The following is a 21,802-nucleotide window of genomic DNA, read 5'->3' on the forward strand; positions in this document are numbered from 1 at the left end:
GTGGTTACATTTATTAGGCTAATATGCAATTTGAAGAGGAAGTTATGAAATTTAGCATAAACATGATCAGACAAGAAAAAAGTGCAAAACAAGTGTAGTCTAAGACCAAAGAAAGAAAGACTGAATAGGTGTGGAAAGTGCAAGGGTAATGTTAAAACATGTGGTGGGGGTGGGAGAAAGGTATGAAAAACACTGACAGATAGAGTCAAAGAAAATAGTGATAATTCAGAGTATGTTCCAGTAGGATTCAAAAACATTTGTATGGAGTAGGAAGATGTAGTTAAGGTACTTCATGAAAACCTTGTGCCATTCCTCAAAAATGAACAATGGTGATGCCTCAGTTATGGATGAAGTATTGGATGAGATACACACTATAAAAGAGAATAGTGTGAAGGGATATCGACATGGACTAGAAGGGCCTAGATGGCCTGTTTCCCTGCTGTAATTGTTATATGGTTATAACATCTTCAAAAATGGACTATTTGCCAGGCCTGGATAAAATCTATTGCAGCCTTTTAAAAGAATTAATGGTAAAAACTGCAGACACACTGACCATCATTTCTTAATCCTAGATACATAAATGGTGCTGTATGATTGGAGGACAGCTATGGTTGTGCTGCTTAATAAAAATTAAAGCATAAACAAGTCATCAGTAGGAAAATTATTAGAAATGTTTCTAATGAGCCTTCTGTTAGAAAATTGCATGTTAATAAGGGACTGTCAATATAGGTTTTCTAAGATCATTCCTGATTAGCAATTAAGAAAGTTCTAAATTCTAAGAAGATATAGATAATCTAGTCAGTTGGAATGATAGATGTCAAATGAAATTGACTCAGACAAGTGTGAGATAGTGTCATTCGGAACATAAGATGATAAGATATAGGAGCAGAATTAGTCCATTTGGCCCATCGAGTCTGCTCCGCAATTTTGTCATTGCTGATCCATTTTTCCTCTCAGCCCCAATCTCCTGCTGCCCCCCCGTATCCATTTTTTGCCCTGACCAATCAAGAATCTATCAACCTCTGCCTTAAAATACATAAAGACTTTGCCTCCACAGCTGCCTGTGGCAACAAGTTCCACAGATTCATTACTCTCTGACTGAAGAAATTCTTTCTCATCTCCATTCTAAAAGGATGCTGTTCTATTTTAAGGCTGTGTCATCTGGTCTTAGACACTCCCACCAGAGGAAACATCCTCTCCACATTCACTCCATCAAGGCCTTTCACCGTTTGATAGGTTTCAATGAGGTCACCCCTCATTCTTCTGAATTCCAGTGAATGCAGGTGCAGACTCATCAAAGGCTCTTCATTTGACAAACCACTTAATCCTGCAATCATTTTCGTGAACCTCCTTTGAACCCTCTCCAGTTTCAGCACATCCTTTCAAAGATAAGGATCACAAAACTGCTCATAATATTCCAGGTGAGACCTCACTAGTGTTTTATAAAGTCGCAAAATTACATCCTTGCCTTTATATTCTAGTCCTCTTGAAGTGAATGCTAACATTGCTTTTACCTTCCTCACCACAGACTCAACCTGCAAATTAACCTCTTTGGAATCCTGCACAAGGACTTCCAAACCCCTTTGCACCTCAGCTTTTTTTTTGTATTTTCTCTCCATTTAGAAAATAGTCAACCCTTTTATTTCTTCTACCAAAGTGTATGATCATACACTTCTTGACACTGTATTCAGTTTGCCACTTGTTTGCCCATTCTCTTAATCTGTCTTACTCATTCTGTAGCCTATTTCCTCAAAACTACCTGCCCCTCCAACTATCTTCATATCGTCTGCAAACCTTGCAACAAAGCCATCAATTCCATCATCCAAATCATTGACATGTAACATAAAAATAATCGGTCCCAACACAGACCCCTGTGGAACACCACTAGTCATCAGCAGCAAACCAGAAAAAGCTCCCTTCCCCCCCACCACCCCAACTCTTTGCCTTCTGCCAATCAGCCACTGCTTTATTCATGCTAGAATCTTTCCTGTAATACCATGGGCTCACACCTTGTTAAGCAGCCTTATGAGTGGCACTTTGTCAAAAGCCTTCTGAAAATCCAAGTACACAACTTCAACCAAATTTCCTTTGTCTATCCTGCTTGTTATTTCTTAAAACAATTACAACAGATTTGTCAGGCAAGATTTTTCGTTGAAGAACGATACAGGTTTCCCCCGACATCCGAAGGTAGAGCGTTCCTATGAAACGATTCGTAAGCCGGAATGTTGTAAAGTGAAGAAGCAATTACCATTAATTTATATGGGAAAAATTTATGAGCGTTTGCAGACACAAAAAATAACCTACCAAATCATGCCAAATAACACATAAAACCTAAAATAACAGTAACATATAGTAAAAGCAGGAATGATAGGATGAAATCACAGCCTATATAAAGTAGAAATACTTTTCCACAGTCATTGCCGCACTGTTCTCCATAGCGAGAATCTCACACAAGTACTCTCGGCGCAAGCGCTGTCGGCAAAAACACGGCGCAAGCGCTCTCCAGTAACCTTTAAGCTATGAAGCTGCCAAATCATACCAAATAACACCTAAAAATACACAGCCGATATAAAGTAGAAATAATGTATGTACAGTGTAGTATCACTTACTGGAATTGGGACAGCGCCGACCACACTGATGATGGTGTGTTAGGCTGAGTTGTCGGAGGTTGGGGTGGTGCAGTGGCCTCCACCCTCCAGGCAGCGAACCGATACCAATCTGCGAAGCATGCAGGGGTCCAGCGGTGGCCGGGACGCACCCAGCACATCTTTAAGAAAAAAGCCAAAATAAACATGCTAATTAATTAGGTGCCACCCGGCTCATAAATGTCGGCCCAGTTCAGAGGCAACGCATCGCCTATGATCTGGGCCGATATTTACATGCCGGGAGGCACCTAGTTAATTAGCTTGTTTTTTTTCGGCTTTTTTTCTTAAAGATGTGCTGGGTGCCTCCCGGCCACCGCTGCATTCTTCACGGATCGGTATCTGTCCGCAGCCCGGGGGTTGGGGTGGTGGGACACTGGGGTGTCATCTCATTAATCAGGGCAGGCAGGTCATCTTCTTCTATGTCTGCCTGCCTCGATGTCAAAGGTCGAGGTTTGTCGTCTGCTGTGGTTGATGTGGAAGGCTTGCTTGACTGCTTAGCTTTGCGCATTTTTAGATCATACAGTTCTTTGTAAGGACTCAAACCATCCTGCAAATATGCTCTAATCCGACGTACCCTTTCAAAATTAAAGTCATACTTTATCATTGCAGCAAAAATCTCACGCAGTTGCTTCACGTTCAGTTCCTGGACGACTTTACTGCATTTGGTTTCGATTGTTATCCTTTCCTTTTCCAATTGCGTCAGCTCTTCATCTATCAGTGCTTGTTCGTGGGATGCCAAAACCTCTTCAACATCATCTTCGTCAGCTTCCACTAGCCAAACTCACGTTGTCCTTACTTCATTCACCCCGATCGAAACGCTTAATTTTGTCTAGTTTTACGCTAAGTGTAACACCCTTACGAGCTCTTTCAGGCTTTTCCGATACCTTAGAACTCATCTTGCTAACGGATGCTCACAGGCATGTGTTTCAGCAATGCTGGCCAGAATGCCGTTCCGAGTCCGGGGGAGGAGCAGCTGCTCGGGGCGCGTGCTTTTTTTTCGTTATCAGTGAAAACACCTTCTGTTAGCGAAAACAGGTAACTAATGTAGGTCTTTCGTAATAGTGAGGTTTCGTAAAGCGAACGTTTGAAAAGCGGGGGACACATGTACTGACTGTGGCCTATTTTATCATGTGCTTCCAAATCCCCCAAAAACAGATCCTTAACAATCGACTCCAACATCTTCCCAACCACTGAGGTCAGACGAACTGGCAAATGATTTCCTTTCTTCTGCCTTTCTCCCTTTTTGAAGGGTTGAGTTACATTTGCAATTTTCCAGTCTTTCTGAACCATTCTAGAAACTCATGATTCTTGAAAGATCATTACTAAAATCTCCACAATCTCTTCAGCCACCTATTTCAGAACTCTAGGGTGTACACCATCTGCCTTCGGTCCTTTAAGTTTCCCAAGAACCTTCTACCTAGTAATGGTAACTTCACACACTTCATGATTCTTGACACCTGGAACTTCCACCATACAGCTAGTGTCTTCCACAGCAAAGGCTAATGCAAAGTACTTATTCGGTTCGTTCGCTGTTTCCTTGTTCCCCATTGCTACTTCTGCAGCATCATTTTCCAGTAGTCTGATATCCACTCTTGCCGCTCTTTTACGCTTTATGTATCTGAAGAAACTTTTGGTATCCTCTTTAATTTTTTTGGCTAGCTCACTTTCTTATTCCATCTTTACCTTAATGACTTTTTTAATTGCCTTCTGTTGGTTTTTAAAAGCTTCCCAATCATCTAACTTCACACTAATTTTTAGTCTATTATATGCCCTCTTTGGCCTTTAGTTTTGGCTTTAACTTCCTTTGTTAGCCATGGTTGTGTCATCTTGCCTTTCGAATTTTTCTTCCTCTTTGGGATGTGTATATCCTGTGCCTTCTGAATTGTTTCCAGAAAATCCAGCCATTACTACATTGCCGTCATCCCTGCCAATGTTCTTTTCCAATCAATTCTGATCAACTCCTCTCTCATTCCTCTGTAATACTGATATATCTACCTTTTGGTTCTCCTTTTCAAATTTCAGGGTGAATGCGATCATATTATGATCACTTTCCCTTAAGGGTTCTTTGACCTTAAGCCCTCTTATCAATTCCAGTTCATTTCACAACACTTAATCCAGAATAGCTGATCCTCTAGTGGGCTGAATCACGAGCTGCTCTAAAAAAACATCTTGTAGGCATTCTAGAAATTGCCCCTCATGAAATCACGCACCAACCTGAATTTCCCAATCTACCTGCGTATTGAAATCCCCCATGACTGTTGTAACATTGCCCTTCTGGCATGCATTTTCTGTCTCTCATTGTAACTTGTAGAGCACATCTTTACTACAGTTTGGGGATATGTATATAACTCGCATCGGGACTTTTTTACCCTTCCTGTTCCTTAGCTCTAGCCACAACGATTCAACACATTCCGATCCTATGTCACCTCTTATAATAACTTAATTTCACTTTTTTTTTACCAACAGAGCCATGACACCCCCTCTACCTTCCTGCCTATCCTTTCGATACAATGCGTATCCTTTAACATTAAGCACTCAGCTATAATCTTCTTTCAGCCATGATTCACTGATGCCTACAACAGCATACTTACCAATCAAACTGTGCTACAAGTTCATCAACTTTATTCTGTATACAGTACACTTACAAACATAACACCTTTAGACCTATATTTAGCCTTTTCCATTTTGTCACCTTTTACATTGCAACTCATCCAGTTGACTGCAGTTTTGCCCTATCATCAGCCTCTCATTTCTAGGAGTTTCAGTACTCATTGCATTTGTTTGTAAAACAACTACCTCATCTTCAGCACTATCACTCCAGTTCCCACCCCTCTGCCAAATTAGTTTAAACCCTCCCGAACAACTACCCGCAAGGATATTGTACCCCCTCCAGTTCAGGTATAACCCATCCCTTTTGTATTGGTCATACCTTCCCCAGAAGAGATCCCAATGATCCATAAATCTGAACTCCTGCCCCCTGCACCAGTTCTTCAGCCATGCGTTCACTGGCCAAACCATCCTATTCTTACCCTCACTGGCACGTGGAATAGGCAGCAATCCAGAGATTACTACCCTGGAGATCTTGTTTCTCAGCTTTCTACCTAGCTCCCTAAAATATCTCTTCAGGACCTCCTCACCTTATCTCCCTACTACTTCATTGATGCCAATATGCACCAAGACTTCTGGCTGCTCGCCCTCTCCCTTGAGAATGCCGTAAAGACGGTCCGAAACATCCCTGATCCTGGCACCAGGGATGCAACATACCATCCAGATGTCTATTGTGACCACAGAACCTCGTCTCTGTTCCTCTGACTAAGGGATCTCCTGTCAACACTGCAGTCCTCTTTAGCTCTCTGCTCTTCTGAGCCACACAGCACCAGACTCAGTGCCAGAGACCAGGTCACTGTGACGCTTCATGGTAGGTCGTCCCTCTCAATAGCATCTAAAGTTATACAGTTATTATTGAGGGGAATGGCCACAGGTGTACTCTGCACTGGCTGTGCATTTCCCCTCCTTCACTAAGCAGCCACCCAGTTGCCTGTCTCCTGCAACCTAGGGGTAACTTCCTTCCTGTAGCTCCTGTCTATCACCTCTTCATTCTCCTGTGTAAACTGAAGGCCATTGAGCTGCAGCTCCAGTTCCTTAATATGTTCTTTTAGGAGCTGCAGCTCGGTGCACCTGGTGCAGATGTGTTTTATCTGGGAGATTGGAAGTCTCCCAGATTTACCACATCCCACACAGATTACAAAGCACTGCCCCTAGAGCCATTCTCACTATACTTGGCACTAATAGATGAGGAATAAACAAATAAGAACACAGAGAGTAACTTACTAGACGATCCACCTCACCCTGGTTTGAAGAGCCAAGGTCACCCTAAAGTTTTTCACACTCCAAAACAGTGGCTGCTGCACTTGCGGCTTGCTATGTTTATTGGCCCTTTCCAATGAATCCCTCTTGCTGATTGGTTGCTCCTCAACTCAGAGAATCTGCTGCAAACCCTGCCTTTGAAATCTCAATGCCAACCCTGATTTAAAAAGTAGCTCTTTTTTCACACCCCTAGTGTGGATTGTCCAACTCATAGAGAATGTGGTGAATGCAATCAAATGAAAGCTGTACAGAATCTGCCTGACAACAGTATTCTTGAGTCTCTGATTCAGAATCTGGTTTAATATCATCAGCATATGTCGTGAAATTTGTTAACTTTGTGGCAGCAGTACAATGCAATACATAATAATATAGGGAATATAAATTTAAAATAAGTAATGAGGTAGTTTTCATGGTTTCAATGTCCATTCAGAAATCGGATGGCAGAGGGAAAGAAGCTGTTGCTGAGTCACTAAGTGTGTGCTGTGGGGCTTCTGTACTTCTTTCCTGATGGTAACAGTGAGAAGAGGGCATATCCTGGGTGGTGGGGGCCCTTAATGATGGACACCGCCTTTTTGAGGCAATGTTCCTTGAAGATGTCTTGGACACTACAGAGGCTAGAACTCATGATGGGGCTGACTAATTTTAGCACTCGCTGCAGCTTACTTTGATCCTGTGCGGTGCCCCCCTCCCCCACACCAGACAGTGATACAACCAGTCAGAATGCTCTCCATGGTACATCTGTAGAAATTTTCGAGTGTTTAGGTGACCTTCCAAATCTCCTCAAACTTCTAATGATATATAGCCACTGTCTTGCCTTCTTTATAGCTGCATCAATATGCTGGGACCAGGTTAGGTCCTCAGAAATATTGACAACAAGAACTTGAAATTGCTTCCTCTCTTCACTCTGCTCTCTCTATAAGGATTGATGTGTGCTCCCCTCATCTTAGCCTTTCTGAAGTCCACAATCAGCTGTTATAAATGTAATAAGAAAGAATGTTTGTTCATTTGAGATGATGCATAGGATATTTAAAAGAATATTGCCAGGATTGGAAAATTATAGTTATCGGGAAAGATTGGATAAGCTAGCACTGTTTTCTTTGGATCAGAAGGAGCTGAGGGGAGTTGAATTGAGCAGCATCTGTGGAAGAAAATGATATTTCAGGTTGAGACCATTCATCTGGACTGAAAGGTAGAGGGGAACGAACCAGAATAAAAAGGTGAAGAGAAGGGTTGGAGCTAGAGCTGGCAAGTAATAGGGGGATCCAGGTTGACAGGTAGAGAAGGAGAGAGTGGAAATAGCAAGAGAGGCTGGGAGGTGTTGTATGAAGGTACTAAAGGGCTACAGATAAGGTGAAAGGGAGTTGAGGGAGGTAGGATGGGGTTCTAGATCAAGATAACTGAGAGAAGGGACATGGAAAGCAGTTTACCAGTAATTGGTGAATTTAGTACTCGAGTCATCAGTATACAGTAAACCCTGGTGAACTATGAGGTGTGGTTCCTATAGTTCATACTTAACCTCATCCCGGCAATGGAGGGAGCTAAAGACAGATAAGCTGGTATGAAAATGGGGAAGAGGATTAAAATGGCTGGCAACCAAGAGCTCCAAATAGCCAAGATGGAAGGAGAACAGGTGCGTGGAAGAATGGTTGAATGTGCTTGCTTTCACCAATAGAGAGGAGGTCACATCAAGAGCACCAAATGCATTAAACAAGGTTGGGCAGACGCATGTGAATCTATTTAGGTCTGCTGGTGAGGGAGGAGGTATGTGGGCTAGTGTTGGGCCCCCTATGCTTCCAGGGACAAGTGCCTGGGGAGAGAGGGGGATGAGTAAACTCGGGAGTCAGAAAGAGAGTGTTTTCTGCTGAAAACAAAAGGGTATGGGGAGTGGAAATGTGGACGGTGATAGGGTCATATTTCAACTGGTCAAAATGTCAAAGAATTAAGTGCTAGATATGTTGTATGCAGTAGAGGGAATTCTTAATGTGTCTTTGGAGAGATGGGGTAAGAGCAAGTACCAAAAGCAGGGCAGATGTGGGTGAGGCTTCCATGAACCATTGTTATAGCTAGGTGGTGGGGTTGTGGGCGGAGGAATTGAATTGTGCTGTATAAACTTAAGTGGTGCTTTTATAGAGTAAACGGTAGGAACATATTGCTCTTTTTAGATGGGTCAAAAAACCAGGCGAATCCTGATTTCATGTAATTGGGAAAAAGAATAGAAGTGAAAGATGTTCAACTGGGGAATTGTAAGGGTTTGGAATTCACTGCCTAAAATGTTGATAGAAGCAGAAACTCCCATTTCATTTAAACAGTACCTGGATGTGCTCTTGTAAAAGTCATGAACTGCAGGATTTTAGACCATTTCTTGTAAGATTGGATTAGGCTAAGTAGAAGGAATACGATGGGCAGAATGGCTGCTTCATACCATTAATCAAAAATTTCTATGAAGTAGGATCATACCATACCACTTTTTAGTTAAAGTTGAGTCTTTCTCCAGCTATCTGTTAATTGACTAGCTACTTCCTTCTCAAATAAATGTGGCAAGGTTATGCTGGCCTGTTTTAATAAGACATTATCTCTCTCTTTGCTAAGAACTTTGGCTGATTACTAAACCCTACTAGGTTCATATTTGATTCTAAACTGCACATGATCCTGATTGAGTGAAGGAGGTCACCACCAAACCTGATTCTGTCCTCAACCAATTTGCACACTTCCCAGAAGAAAATTTTCTTAACCTTTTTAGTCCAAGTAAACTAAAATTCTTGGAAGTATTTCTAAAGCCACCCTGAGGATTGTGTAACTCATATAGATTGAACTCGAGGCATTCTCTTTGGCTCAGCTTTCTGTTAGCTTGACATCACAGAATAAGCAATTGTATCGTATTCATACTTGATAATAATTGACAAAGGATATATTCATTGCAGGAACATGTATCAGCATTCTTTCTTGCTATTATTAATCCAAGGTATTTCGTCAAAAAATAACTTAATGGTTTTCTTGTTCAACTCAGTTTGTGCCACACCTACCTTCATTAAATAGCTAAACTTCACCAACTTGGCAGCACAATCAATTCCTTTACATATGTTCTTTGTAAATTATTGGCAATTATTATCCGATACAAAATTGAATTACACAAGTAACTCAATGCTGATAGTACATCATTTTGATCTGTCAATTTGGTACATTAAACTAATTTTCTTACCATTCGACCTTACACAGTAATCAAGGAGAGTGTAAACACGAGAAATGTGAATCTATATTCCTCTATGCAGGTGAATTCTCCTGAAATACAGGAGGTAAAAGTTACAAAACTATAACTATCCAAACTGTTCTGTAGATAAAGGAATTTAAGAATGAACTAATGTAGTTACTGTTATAATATAGGCAATGTGTAAGAGAATCAATTGATCTGATTTTGGTGCTTTTGGTTAAGACTAGGACTTGTAGCAGTGCTACAAACATTCAGCATTGTCAGACGCTTGAAGTGGAGCCTTGAGCCATTGATCTATAGACTGATTAAACTAAGTTCTATTCAGGATTGTTTTACATTAAATAAAAACAATTAACCTTGGAACTTGAAGCAAAGATCTTGATCTTCACATACAGTGGCATGCAAAGGTTTGGGCACCCTGGTCAAAGTTTCTATTACTGTGAATAGTTAAGTGAGTAGAAGATGAACTGATCTCCAAAAGCCGTAAAGTTAAAGATAAAACATTCTTTTCAACATTTTAAGCAAGATTAATGTATTATTTTTGTTTTGTACAATTTTAGAGTGAATAAAAAGAAAGGAGCACCATGCAAAAGTTTGGGCACCCCAAGAGATTTGAGCTTTCAGATAACTTTTACCGAGGTTTCAGACCTTAATTAGCTTGTTAGGGCAAGGGCTTGTTCACAGTCATCGTTAGGAAATGCCAGGTGAAGCAAATTTCAAAGCTTTATAAATACCCTGACTCCTCAAACCTTGTCCCAACAATCAGCAGCAATGGGCTCCTCTAAGCAGCTGCCTAGCACTCTGAAAATTAAAATAAATGATGCCTACAAAGCAGGAGAAGGCTATAAGAAGATAGCAAAGCATTTTCAGGTAGCCATTTCCTCAGCTCATAATGTAATTAAGAAATGGCAGTTAACAGGAATGGTGGAGGTCAAGTTGAGGTCTGGAAGACCAAGAAAACTTTCCAAGAGAACTGCTGGTAGGATTGTTAGAAAGGCAAATCAAAACCCCCGTTTGACTGCAAAAGACCTTCAGGAAGATTTAGCAGACTCTGGAGTGGTGGTGCACCGTTCTACTGTGCAGCGACATATGCACAAATATGACCTTCATGGAAGAGTCATCGGAAGAAAACCTTTCCTGTGTCCTCACCACAAAATTCAGCATCAGAAGTTTGCAAAGGAACACCTAAACAAGCCAGATGCATTTTGGAAACAAGTCCTGTGGACTGATGGAGTTAAAATAGAACTTTTTGGCCGCAATGAGCAAAGGTATGTTTGGAGAAAAAAGGGTGCAGAATTTCATGAAAAGAACCCCTCTCCAACAGTTAAGCACGGGGGTGGATCGATCATGCTTTGGGCTTGTGTTGCAGCCAGTGGCATGGGGAACATTTACTGGTAGAGGGAAGAATGAATTCAATTAAATACCAGCAAATTCTGGAAGCAACCATCACACCGTCTGTAAAAAAGCTGAAGATGAAAAGAGGATGGCTTCTACAACAGGATAATGATCCTAAACACACCTCAAAGTCCACAACGGACTACCTCAAGAGGCGTAAGCTGAAGGTTTTGCCATGGCCCTCACAGTCCCCCGACCTAAACATCGTTGAAAATCTGTGGATAGACCTCAAAAGAGTAGTGCATGCAAGATGGCCCAAGAATCTCACAGAACTACAAGCCTTTTGCAAGGAAGAATGGGCGAAAATCCTCCAAACAAGAATTGGAAGACTCTTAGCTGGCTACAGAAAACATTTACAAGCTGTGATACTTGCCAAAGGGGGTGACCATGCAGGGTGCCCAAACTTTTGCTTCGGGCCCTTTTACATTTTTGTTATTTTGAAACTGTAAAAGATGGAAATAAAAAAGTAATCTTGCTTAAAATATTAAAGGAATGTGTCATCTTTAACTTTATGCCTTTTGGAAATCAGTTCATCTTTTACTCGCTTAGCTATTCACAGTAACAGAAATTTTGACCAGGCGTGCCCAAACTTTTGCATGCCAATGTAATTGAGTATAAGTATACACACATAGTTTTCTTTGAGTTGCAGTCAATACACTTATGGCTTTATCTATCCTGACTAATACAATTAAAGATGGCATAGCACTTTTAATATACTAATCAATAATTTGGTGTATATTAAAAACCATCATTAAAGTAAAATGCTTCATGGAAAGACATTGAAATGTAATCCTTGCTAGATTGTTTATAAATGGGTTGACTGCTGTACCAATTATTGTATTGGTTTTGCAATATAATCCATTTTGAATGGTAGCTCTTCACTGAGAATCTCTAACCACTCTTTTTACAGTCCTGCAAGCTCTTTACACCTCTTTAAGTTACTCTCTGTGATTAAGTTTTTGAGGCACTATCAAATTCCAATGTGAGTTCAGTGCTGTGAATAAGATTTGACATAATGATTATTTAATTGATTTTAAATTTTCTGGTACTTATTGTGGGAATAATTGTTGAAAGGAGTGTCAGTAGAATGTACTATCTTTTGTGAATATAGCCATGTGATCTTTAATATCCACTTAATGCACTGAAGCAAATAGATTGGGCTGGCATACATCGTGAGTTCTCTAACAGTAAATGATTTTAGTGTTTTACAGTGGTAATCTAGATTTCTAGATTATGTGCTCTGATTCTTGATGAGAGATTAAAATTGTAACCTTGTAGTTAAAACAAGTGTTGTCGGTCAAACAGTAGAGTTGTGCAATTTGCAACATGTATATGGTTCAGAATGTGTCCAATATATAATGTGAATTACTAGTTTGATTACTGAACAGAAAGGAGCAATCTTGGAAAGATACTTTTAAAAGTGCCTTAAATCACTCATTATTTTGTGAATGTGTTTTATTTAGCTTTATTGCATATAATTACATTTCCAAAAATTCTGGTTTTGGAAATCGCCATGTGTGTGGATTGTTACAGGGAATCATTTACCCAGAAATTATTTAAAAGTCACTCTTTTGTGGTCATGTTGTTACAGTCGCAGTCACTATATACTTTCCATTTGTGGAATGAATATCTTTCAATTGAATACAGAGCATGGTGACTTGGAGAGTGGAGGGCAAGAAGAAAGAGAGAGGGAGGGATGCTAGGTGCAGAGATGGAAGGAGGGGCCAAGTGCCAAAGTGAAAGAAAGAGAGGATGAGGAGTCTAAGGATGAGTTGGAGGAGGAGATAGAGCAAGCATGATTGACGATGAAGAAATTCAGTCACCTAAGTATATCCTTGACTCTGTGGGATATGCGAATGTTTCATAGCTCTCCAATTCACTCTACCAGAGAATGAGCACGCTGAGAATGTGGCCAAGGAGGACTTCTACACCAAAATGGCCTAACAAACTGATCCTCTTGGGAAACTTGCCAGGCAAAATTTAGTAAGGAGGGAAAGGGAAAGCTCACTTCAAAAGACTTCTCTTGACAAAATGATTGGAGCATGGTACTGTTCTAAACCACACATTTTTGCCAAATGTTCATGCATAAGGTCTCATGTCAACCCCTCTGATCTCGGAGGATCACCTGTAATATCATTGCCTGAATGGGATTGGTACGAATGACATATTTACCCTCTCTTAATCCATTCTGTTGTCCCCATCATCCTGACATCAAAAAATGGTGTTGGAGATTTCAGATTCTACAATGATGGCTCTTCTCCGGTAGTGCTATATAGACAGCCTGGTCACCCCAAATTGACAGGAACTGAAGCGAGTCCACTGTGGGGCTGTCCAAAAATTCAAGGATTTCTGTGGCACTAACACTCAAGGGCTAAGCTGGAAAGGGAGGCATTTAGTTCCATAGAACTCAATGGTGACTCTGCTTTAACATAAGCACCTTTGGTTCCTTTCGGTAATAAAACATGTGATTACCAGCCCATGTGATTATTGAAGTCGGAAAGGCCAAATGCCAACTGGAAAGCACACAATCTTGAGAACAGACTAGAATACAGCTCATAGAAAACTTAGTCAAAAATTCACTACCTCATTTACTGCATCTAGGCCTAGGGGAGATCATTTATATCATAGCCTAACTATCTTCAAGTCAGAAGCCAGAGAAAACCCTGCTGTTCACTGCAGCAGGGTTTTCATTCTGTCCACCATTGACATTTATATTCAGAGCCCCCGCAAACCACCTCTACCAATGGCAGAACTGCTACTCTATAGACTACAGTGTACTTTTCGTTTCCTAAAGGCACAATGGAAATTCTCTTCGCAATCATCAATTCCTAGAAAACTTCAAGAAGTAACGTCAAACATGGCCTTTCTTTTGATTTCACAAAAGACTTTGACTCTTGGCATGGATATAAAATCTTACTTTTATTGAGTTGCCATGCCCAAATGCTGTGTAGGTTCACTCCAGCAAACAGCTCAAGGTAGTGCACTGTGCTGCTTTAATCCTTGTATTATGGGTTATAATCATTAGTCATCAGGATTATTAACATCAAGCACTATTTGATAATACCTGCTTTCATTACAGCTTACCTTGTATGACTTTATCTTTAATTTCAGAATTTGTAGCATCTTATTTATCATTTATATTTGATTTATAGTATTATTTGAATAATATGTTATGGTAACGTTGAAAGAAAAGCACAGACTTCAACTAAACATTCAGAGAGTAACTGAGCATTTAATTCATGCATTTGTTAAAGCTGATGAAATAACTCATGCAATTTTTATTCATGTTTAAGTAACATGATAAAAAGTGATCATAACAGTGATAGATGGCTCAAACTAATTACTAGGGCATAGGACATGACTTACAGCTGTGTGATCTAAAATTATAATTCAGCAAGTAATTGCTGCATTTAAAACCGACAAGATCTAACTCAGTAACCAGCAGTTTCATAGATATAAGAAGACTTATTAGAAGCTATTTTGAGGGAAAATTTGCAATTTTGCCACATTGTTCTAGCCTGGTGTAGGCACCAATAACATTTGTAATCAAACTTTAAAAGAAGTATTAGTTAAGCTGTTATTTATGGAGTCATTTGGCTTCAGCAGTCTTGCTGAGTAGAGAGAAAACTACTTGTCCAAAGTCTCCCAAGAGAGTTATTATCTTTCTTTATCTTGCAACATTCTTTTGGAGAGCATTTAAGATTATTCATGTTTTTCATGATTCTATAGGCAAACATTTTCATATTTCTGCTAGTACCAACGTGCTGCATGTTTTCAATTTGTTAGTTTTCAATATTGTAGCCTTTCAGAAATGAAGAGCACCTGTTATACTGAGCTCATTGCTTTTATACTTGAACACATTATTAATCTTGAAATCTTGAATCTTGAATTATTAATCTTGAAATTCAGCTACAGATTGGCAAGTATGACATTGTGGCCATCTCTGAAACTTGGCTAAAGGACTACTGTCATTAGGAGCTGAACGTCCAAGGATATATGGTGTTTCGGAAAAATACGTTAGTAGGCAGAGGGGATGGTGTGGCCCTGTGTGTAATAAATCATTAGAAAGGGATGACATAGAATCGGAAGACATCGAGTCTCTTTGGGTTGAGTTAAGAAATGACAAGGGCAAAAGGACCCTAATGGCAGTTGTATACAGGCCTGCAAACAGCAGCCGGGATGTGGATTACAAATTACAGCAGGACATAGAAAGGGCATGTCTGAAGGGCAAGGTCACGATAATTGTTGGGGATTTTAACATGCAAGTCGATTGGGAAAACCAGACCAGTACTGAACCTCTAGAGAGAGAATTTGTAGAATGTCTAAGGGATGGCTTTTTAGAACAGCTTGTTATTGAGCTCACTAGGGGATCAGTTGTGCTAGATTGGGTGTTGTGGAATGATCTGGAGGTGATAAGAGAACTTAAGGTAAAGGAACCCTGAGGGAACAGCGATCACAATATGATCGAGTTCACTTTGAAAGTTGAGAAGGAGAAACTAAATTCCAATGTGTCGGTATTTCAGTGGAGTAAAGGAAATTACAGTAGCATGAGAGGGGAACCGGTCAAGGTTGACTGGAAGGAGACACTAGCTGGGAGGACAACAGAGCAGCAATGGCTGGAGTTTCTGCGAAAAATGACGGAAGTGCAATACAAATATATTCCAAATAAGAAGAAATTTTTGAATGGAAGGACACTACTGTGGCTGACAAGTGAGGTCAGTGCCAAAGTAAAAGCAAAAGAGAAGGCATTCAAGGAAGCCAAAGCTAGTGGGAAGATAGAGGATTGGAAAGCCTTTAAAAACTTTCAGAAGGAAACTAAGAAGGCATTAGGAAGGAAAAGATGAATTATGAAAGGAAGCTGGCAACTAATATCAAAGAAGATACTAAAAGCTTTTTAAAGTACATAAAGGGTAAAAGTGAGTTGAGGGTAGATATAGGACCAATACAAAATGACGCCAGAGATATTGTAATGAGAGACACAGAGATGGTAGAGGAATTAAATGCGTATTTTGCATCATTCTTCACAGTGGAAGACATCTGCGGTATACCGGACATTCAAGAGTGTCAGGGAAGTGAAGTATGTGCCGTGAAAATTATGACTGAGAAGGTGCTTAGGAAGCTTAATGGTCTGAGAGTGGAAAATCTCCTGGACCTGATGGAATGTGCGCTCGAGTTCTGAAGGAAGTAGCTGGAGAGATTGTGGAGGCATTAACAATGATCTTTCAAGAATTGATTGATTCTGGCATTGTACCGGATGACTGGAAAATTGCAAATGTTACTCCACTATTTAAGAAGGGTGGGAGGCAGCAGAAAGGAAACTATAGACCTGTTAGCCTGTCATCAGTGGTTGGGAAGTTGTTGGAATCGATTGTTAGGGACTTGGGAGTCTTTGTGCAGGATACCCTACGGGTTAAACTCCAGGTTGAGTCGGTGGTGAAGAAGGTGAATGCAATGTTGGCATTCATTTCTAGAGGTACAGAATATAAGGGTAGGGATGTGATATTGAGGCTCTATAAGACACTTGCGAGACCACACTTAGAGTATTGTGTGCAGTTTAGGGCTCCTTATTTTGAAAGGGATATACTGAGATTGGAGAGGGTTCAGAGAAGATTCACGTGAATGATTCCAGGAATGAAAGGGTTACCATATGAGGAACATCTGGCAGCTCTTGGACTGTATTCCCCGGAGTTCAGAAGAACGGGGGATTTCAAAGAAACTTTCTAAATGTTAAATGGCCTGAACAGATTAGATATGGCAAAGTTATTTCCCAAGGTAGAGGAGTCCACGACAAGAGTGCACGACTTCAGGATTGAAGGATGTCCATTTAGAACAGAGATGCGGAGAAATTACTTTAGTCAGAAGGTGGTAAATCTATGGAATTTGTTGCCACGACGACTGTGGAGGCCAAGTCACAGGGTGCATTTAAAGCAGAGATAGATAGGTTCTTGATTAGCCAGGGCATCAAAGGGTACAGGGAGAAGGCAGGAGAGTGGGGATGACTGGAAGAATTAGATCAGCCCCAGTTGAATGGTGGAGCAAACTTGATTGGCCAAATGGCCTACTTCTCCTATACCTTATGGTCTTAATTTTGACATACTAACACAACCTTGGTTTTTGCCCTGACTTAGGTAAGTTGTGCTTCTATATTAAGTTATTTTTATCCTCTCATTCAATGTCTTATTCCTCTGGGTATTACATGTTTGAGTTTGTTCTCTGCCTTGTTTCTGATTTGAATTTTGAATGTAACAGTAACAGAGAATCAATTTGAGTATAGAATCAAGATCTGAATTTGTATTCGTCAGTGGCATGAGAAATGTGTCATTTGACATATACAGGGTTCATAGTGTGACCTACAGGAGAGCCTTGTAGACTTGTTGAGTTCTTTCCAGAATAGAAATTTAGTTACAAAATCACCCTGCATAGTGATGCAGCTAATCACATCAGATAATGTACTTTACAACTGAGTTTCTATTATCAAGTCAGCCTAAAAATGTGAATCATGAATGATAGAGGACTGTCTAACTCAGACTGTTCAATGAGTTTTAATTTTGAATAGTATGCTTGCTGTAACAATTTTATTGAAATAACTTCGGCAGTTCAGGTTCTTCTCCTGCATTTATTTTGCTGATTATAATAAAATAACAACTTCCATAAGCCAAGCATGCTCCCTGTGAACCCAGACTTTCCTCTAGCTATGTAGAGCCTCTAGTGTGCTGAGGTAAATCATTAATCCCTAAAATCAGTGCTTTACTTTTTTGTGTGCGTCCATCCTCGACATCGATGAGGACCTCAACACCATTGTGATGGTGTCGAGACTAGCGTGTGATTTGGATTTAAGTGAGGGAGAGTTGCGCAGCGTCTGCCTCACTCTCTCTTCCCAATTCCCATCTGGATCCAGCGGCAAAACAGAGTCAAGACGGCTGGAGATGGGACTAGGTGCAGTGGCTGACCAGGACATCTTCTGTTACTTTACTAATTACTTAATAGACCACATATCTGTCTTGTTTTCCTATTACTTCAAAAAGCTGAAATTAGTTTGACAGCAATGCTGACAGTATGCTGAAATCACTTGGTCCACTTTATCTGTGATTAAAATACTCATTTAAAGCTTGGCACTGAAAATTGCATTATGATTAGAATTATTACACAAGTCATTTCAGGACAGCTAAAGATTGCATTTAAATATCATTATAAAATAAACAATCCCAAAATGTTTTACTGCTGTTAATCAGATAAAATTTGCTGCATGACACACCAAGAGATACATTAAGAAATGCAAGGGAGGAGGGAGAGACAGAGATCTTTAGGGAGGTAATTCCCGATAGTGTTATTAAGCAAATGAAGAAATAAGTCATTTGAGGACCTGTTGCAATATAGGCAAAAAAAGTTCCAGTTGTCTAATAGAGTTTGGATGCACTTCACAGAACTGAGTATGATTTTAAACTACCAAATATATAGACATGTCCTGAGGCATTATCATAGAGGCCTCTTATTATAATACATATAGTTTGTCTTATCAAGTAATTGGTAAATTTACAACTTTATTTTTCTTAAATTAACAGCAAATTCATTTTATTAGCTGGATCATTGTGCATGTGCTGAACGTTTTAATCCCACTGAAAAACAGTAAGATTAAAAACTGTGTTGATTATTGTATCAGATTTTTAGCATTTTGCTCAATTGAGCTCTTTTAGTCAATGTTTTTTGTGACCCAGATCTTTTAATATTGATTTTAGATTCCAGGATTGACTATAATATGTATGGCAATAATTTATTCTTAATTTGAATTCTTCAATGCAAATTTGATTCTGCACATCTATAGCGTTCATATTGACACTGTGGAGCAGATTCATACTTAAAAAAAAATTGCCAGCGGTGCCAATTGGAATTGAGCACTTATCTTGCTCTAGATCAGTGGTTTAATAATAGCTGTTCATCTTTTCCCCAAAGGTCTTCATGAGATTGACAATGCAAGAATCCAAGAATCCGCAGCAAGAAATACCTCACAAGCAACCAAGTCCCGGCCAGTCAGCATCCCCAAGGTTTAAGGACCAGTCCTTACTAATGGAATTAAAAATAAGAGTACTGTTTTGGTGTATGACATATTATTATTAATATTCAGTAGCATTCAGAGTATTTCTTTATGTATTAAGAACATTTCACAAGAGCCAATTGCAGATTGGTTTTCTGATTAACCAAAATAAAAACTGACAAATTCACAAAGGTGTTATTTATGATACTGGCTTTTCATTAATAGAAAATTGATTATTGTTTTTCATCTGAGCTTTGTTTCCAATAGACACTTATTTAAATGTCCTTTTATTTTAACTGCTCCCTTCTGGCAGGTCTAGAAAATGATCAGCTTTTTGTTGTTATTGTCATATATTAGTTCATACAGAAAATGCTGCTCAAGTAAAGGCTCTCTAGACTTGCCTTCTCCCACAGTCACTTCTGTAACTAATCGACTAACTCAGTGAGGGCATGCATTACATTTAGCATTAAGTCAATAAAGGAACCATCACAAAGCATGAATTTCAGAACAGCCTTATTACCATTAAATAAATTTCTAGAAAATAGACATCAGATCAGCACAAAAATATTTCAATTTCTATTTTTTCTTGTTGTCTGGCCTTTATAATACCTCCTCTTAAAATCTACCTTTCTGCTTAAATACTAACATTGTTTTTATAGATAACAATGAAATCTAAATTATCATGTATTAAAAAGTAAAGACGTTCTCATTATTCTGTAGTAGGGACCAGTTTTGATCAAACTTCATTTCTCAACACCTCTCACACAATTACAAGCAGCAGATTTCTTAGTGATAAGAGTTCTTTATATTCCAGCAGCAAAAATTGTTGCTGCAATGAACATCCAAACAATATCACCATTATTTTGGATTCTTGGTGGAATTTCAAACTGATTTAAGAATCTCTAGGGGCTACAAATTTCCATTTGACTATCTGCTCATTCAGGGGTAGGGATTCATAAGATTAGAAATTAGGGACAGTCCCCAGTTTACAACAGGTTTCTGTTCCTGAGAACTGTTCATAGCCTGAACTGTTCAAAAGTCAGAAATTATCAAAGTTTGTGAGAGAGGGTCATAGACCATTCCTAACAGGAGAGCGAGCAGCAGTGGGAAGAGCAGTCACCAGTCAGACTTATTGACTCAGTGCTGCCAGCTCTGCTTGGCTAGACCCAGCCCCTATTTTGATGGCTCAGAGCGGGATGGATAGAGAAGTTGCATGGAATTGCCCTGTCCCTAAGAAGTTACAACAGCCAGTAGGTCTATTCTCATCCACCGGATTGGTCTCCCAAGTGTTTGTTTATATGTTCAGGGTATCCATAACTCGGGTTCATAACCTGGGGAGGACCTGTAAGTGAAACACTATTGAATCTTAATTAAAATTGAAAGGCCAAAATTTAGAACAAAGGGTACAGCATATAGAATATAGAGCAGTGCAGCACAGTTTTGGCCCTTTGGCCCTTTGGCCCATGATGTTGTGATGACCTTTTAACCTACTTCCCTCTTACCTAGCCCATTTTTCATTCATCTATGTGCCAATCTAAGAATCTCTTAAATGTCCTTAATGTATCTACGTCTACCATTACCCTTGGCAGTTCGTTCCAGGCAATTACCACTCTCTATGTTTTAAAAAAAAATATTCTATCGCCCTGTTCTTTCCAACACTAACATTGAAAGGATGTCCTCTGTTGCCTGCTTGGGAAGTAGTTGCTGGCTGTCCACACAATCTATGCCACTTATCATCATACACAACTAGATCAAATGGCTTCTCATCTTCCTTTGCTCCAAACAGAAAAGCACTAGCTTACTCAACTTTTCCTCATAAAATGTGCTCTCTAATCCAGGCAGCATTCTGGTAAATCTCCTCTGCATCTTCTTTAAAGTTACAACATCCTTTCTCTAATGAGGCAACCAGAACTGAATGCAATATAGAACTGCAACATCACCTGGTGGCTCTTAAACTCAATCCCCTGGCTAATGAAGGGCAACATGCTACACACCTTAATCATCCTATCTGCTTGTACGGCAACTTTGAGCGACCCATGGATGTGAACCCCAAGGTCCCTCTGTTCCACCAGGCTGCTAAGAATCCTACCATTAACCTTGTACTCTGCCGTCAAGTTCAACTTTCTGAAGTGTATCATATCAAATTCTTCTGAACTGAACTACATTGCCTAGTCTCACTTGCGCGATTAGAATGGGGTATGGTGTTTTGGCCTTCATTAGTCGGGGGATTGAGTTCAAAAGCCACAATATAATGTTGCAGCTCTATACAACACAGGTTAGACAACACTTGGAGTATTGTGTTCCATTCTGGTCACCGGGATGTGGAAGCTTTAGAAGAGGTGTGAAAGACATATACCAAGATGCTGCCTGGACGAGAGGGCATGTCTAGTTAATTGAGCATGGGCTATTCTCTCTGGAGCAAAGAAGGATAAGAGGTGACTTAGTAGAGATCAAATGGACAGTCAGAGACTTTATCCCATGTTGGAAATGGTGATTATGAGGGGACATAATTTTTCGGTGATTTTGAAGGAAGTATCGAGGAGATGTCAGAATTAGGTTTATTTTCACACAGAGAGTGATGGTGCCTGAAACACACTGCCTGGGGAATGACTGAGGCAGACACGTAGGGACATTGAAGAAATTCTTAGATAGACA

At 39.9% G+C, this 21,802-nt stretch overlaps 1 protein-coding gene across 3 annotated transcripts in view; it reads left to right on the forward strand.

The window, feature by feature from the left end:
• Positions 1-21,802, forward strand: part of cep72 (centrosomal protein 72) — a 180,167-nt gene that overhangs the window by 111,353 nt on the left and 47,012 nt on the right. For all 3 annotated transcript variants that reach the window (XM_072283441.1, XM_072283443.1, XM_072283442.1), the window contains one exon: positions 19,066-19,157. In XM_072283441.1, the coding sequence (XP_072139542.1) occupies positions 19,066-19,157 (92 nt within the window). The remainder of the gene's footprint in view (positions 1-19,065; positions 19,158-21,802) is intronic.

This window comes from Mobula birostris, chromosome 19 (genome assembly GCF_030028105.1).
Source record: "Mobula birostris isolate sMobBir1 chromosome 19, sMobBir1.hap1, whole genome shotgun sequence".
NCBI lineage: Eukaryota > Metazoa > Chordata > Chondrichthyes > Myliobatiformes > Myliobatidae > Mobula > Mobula birostris.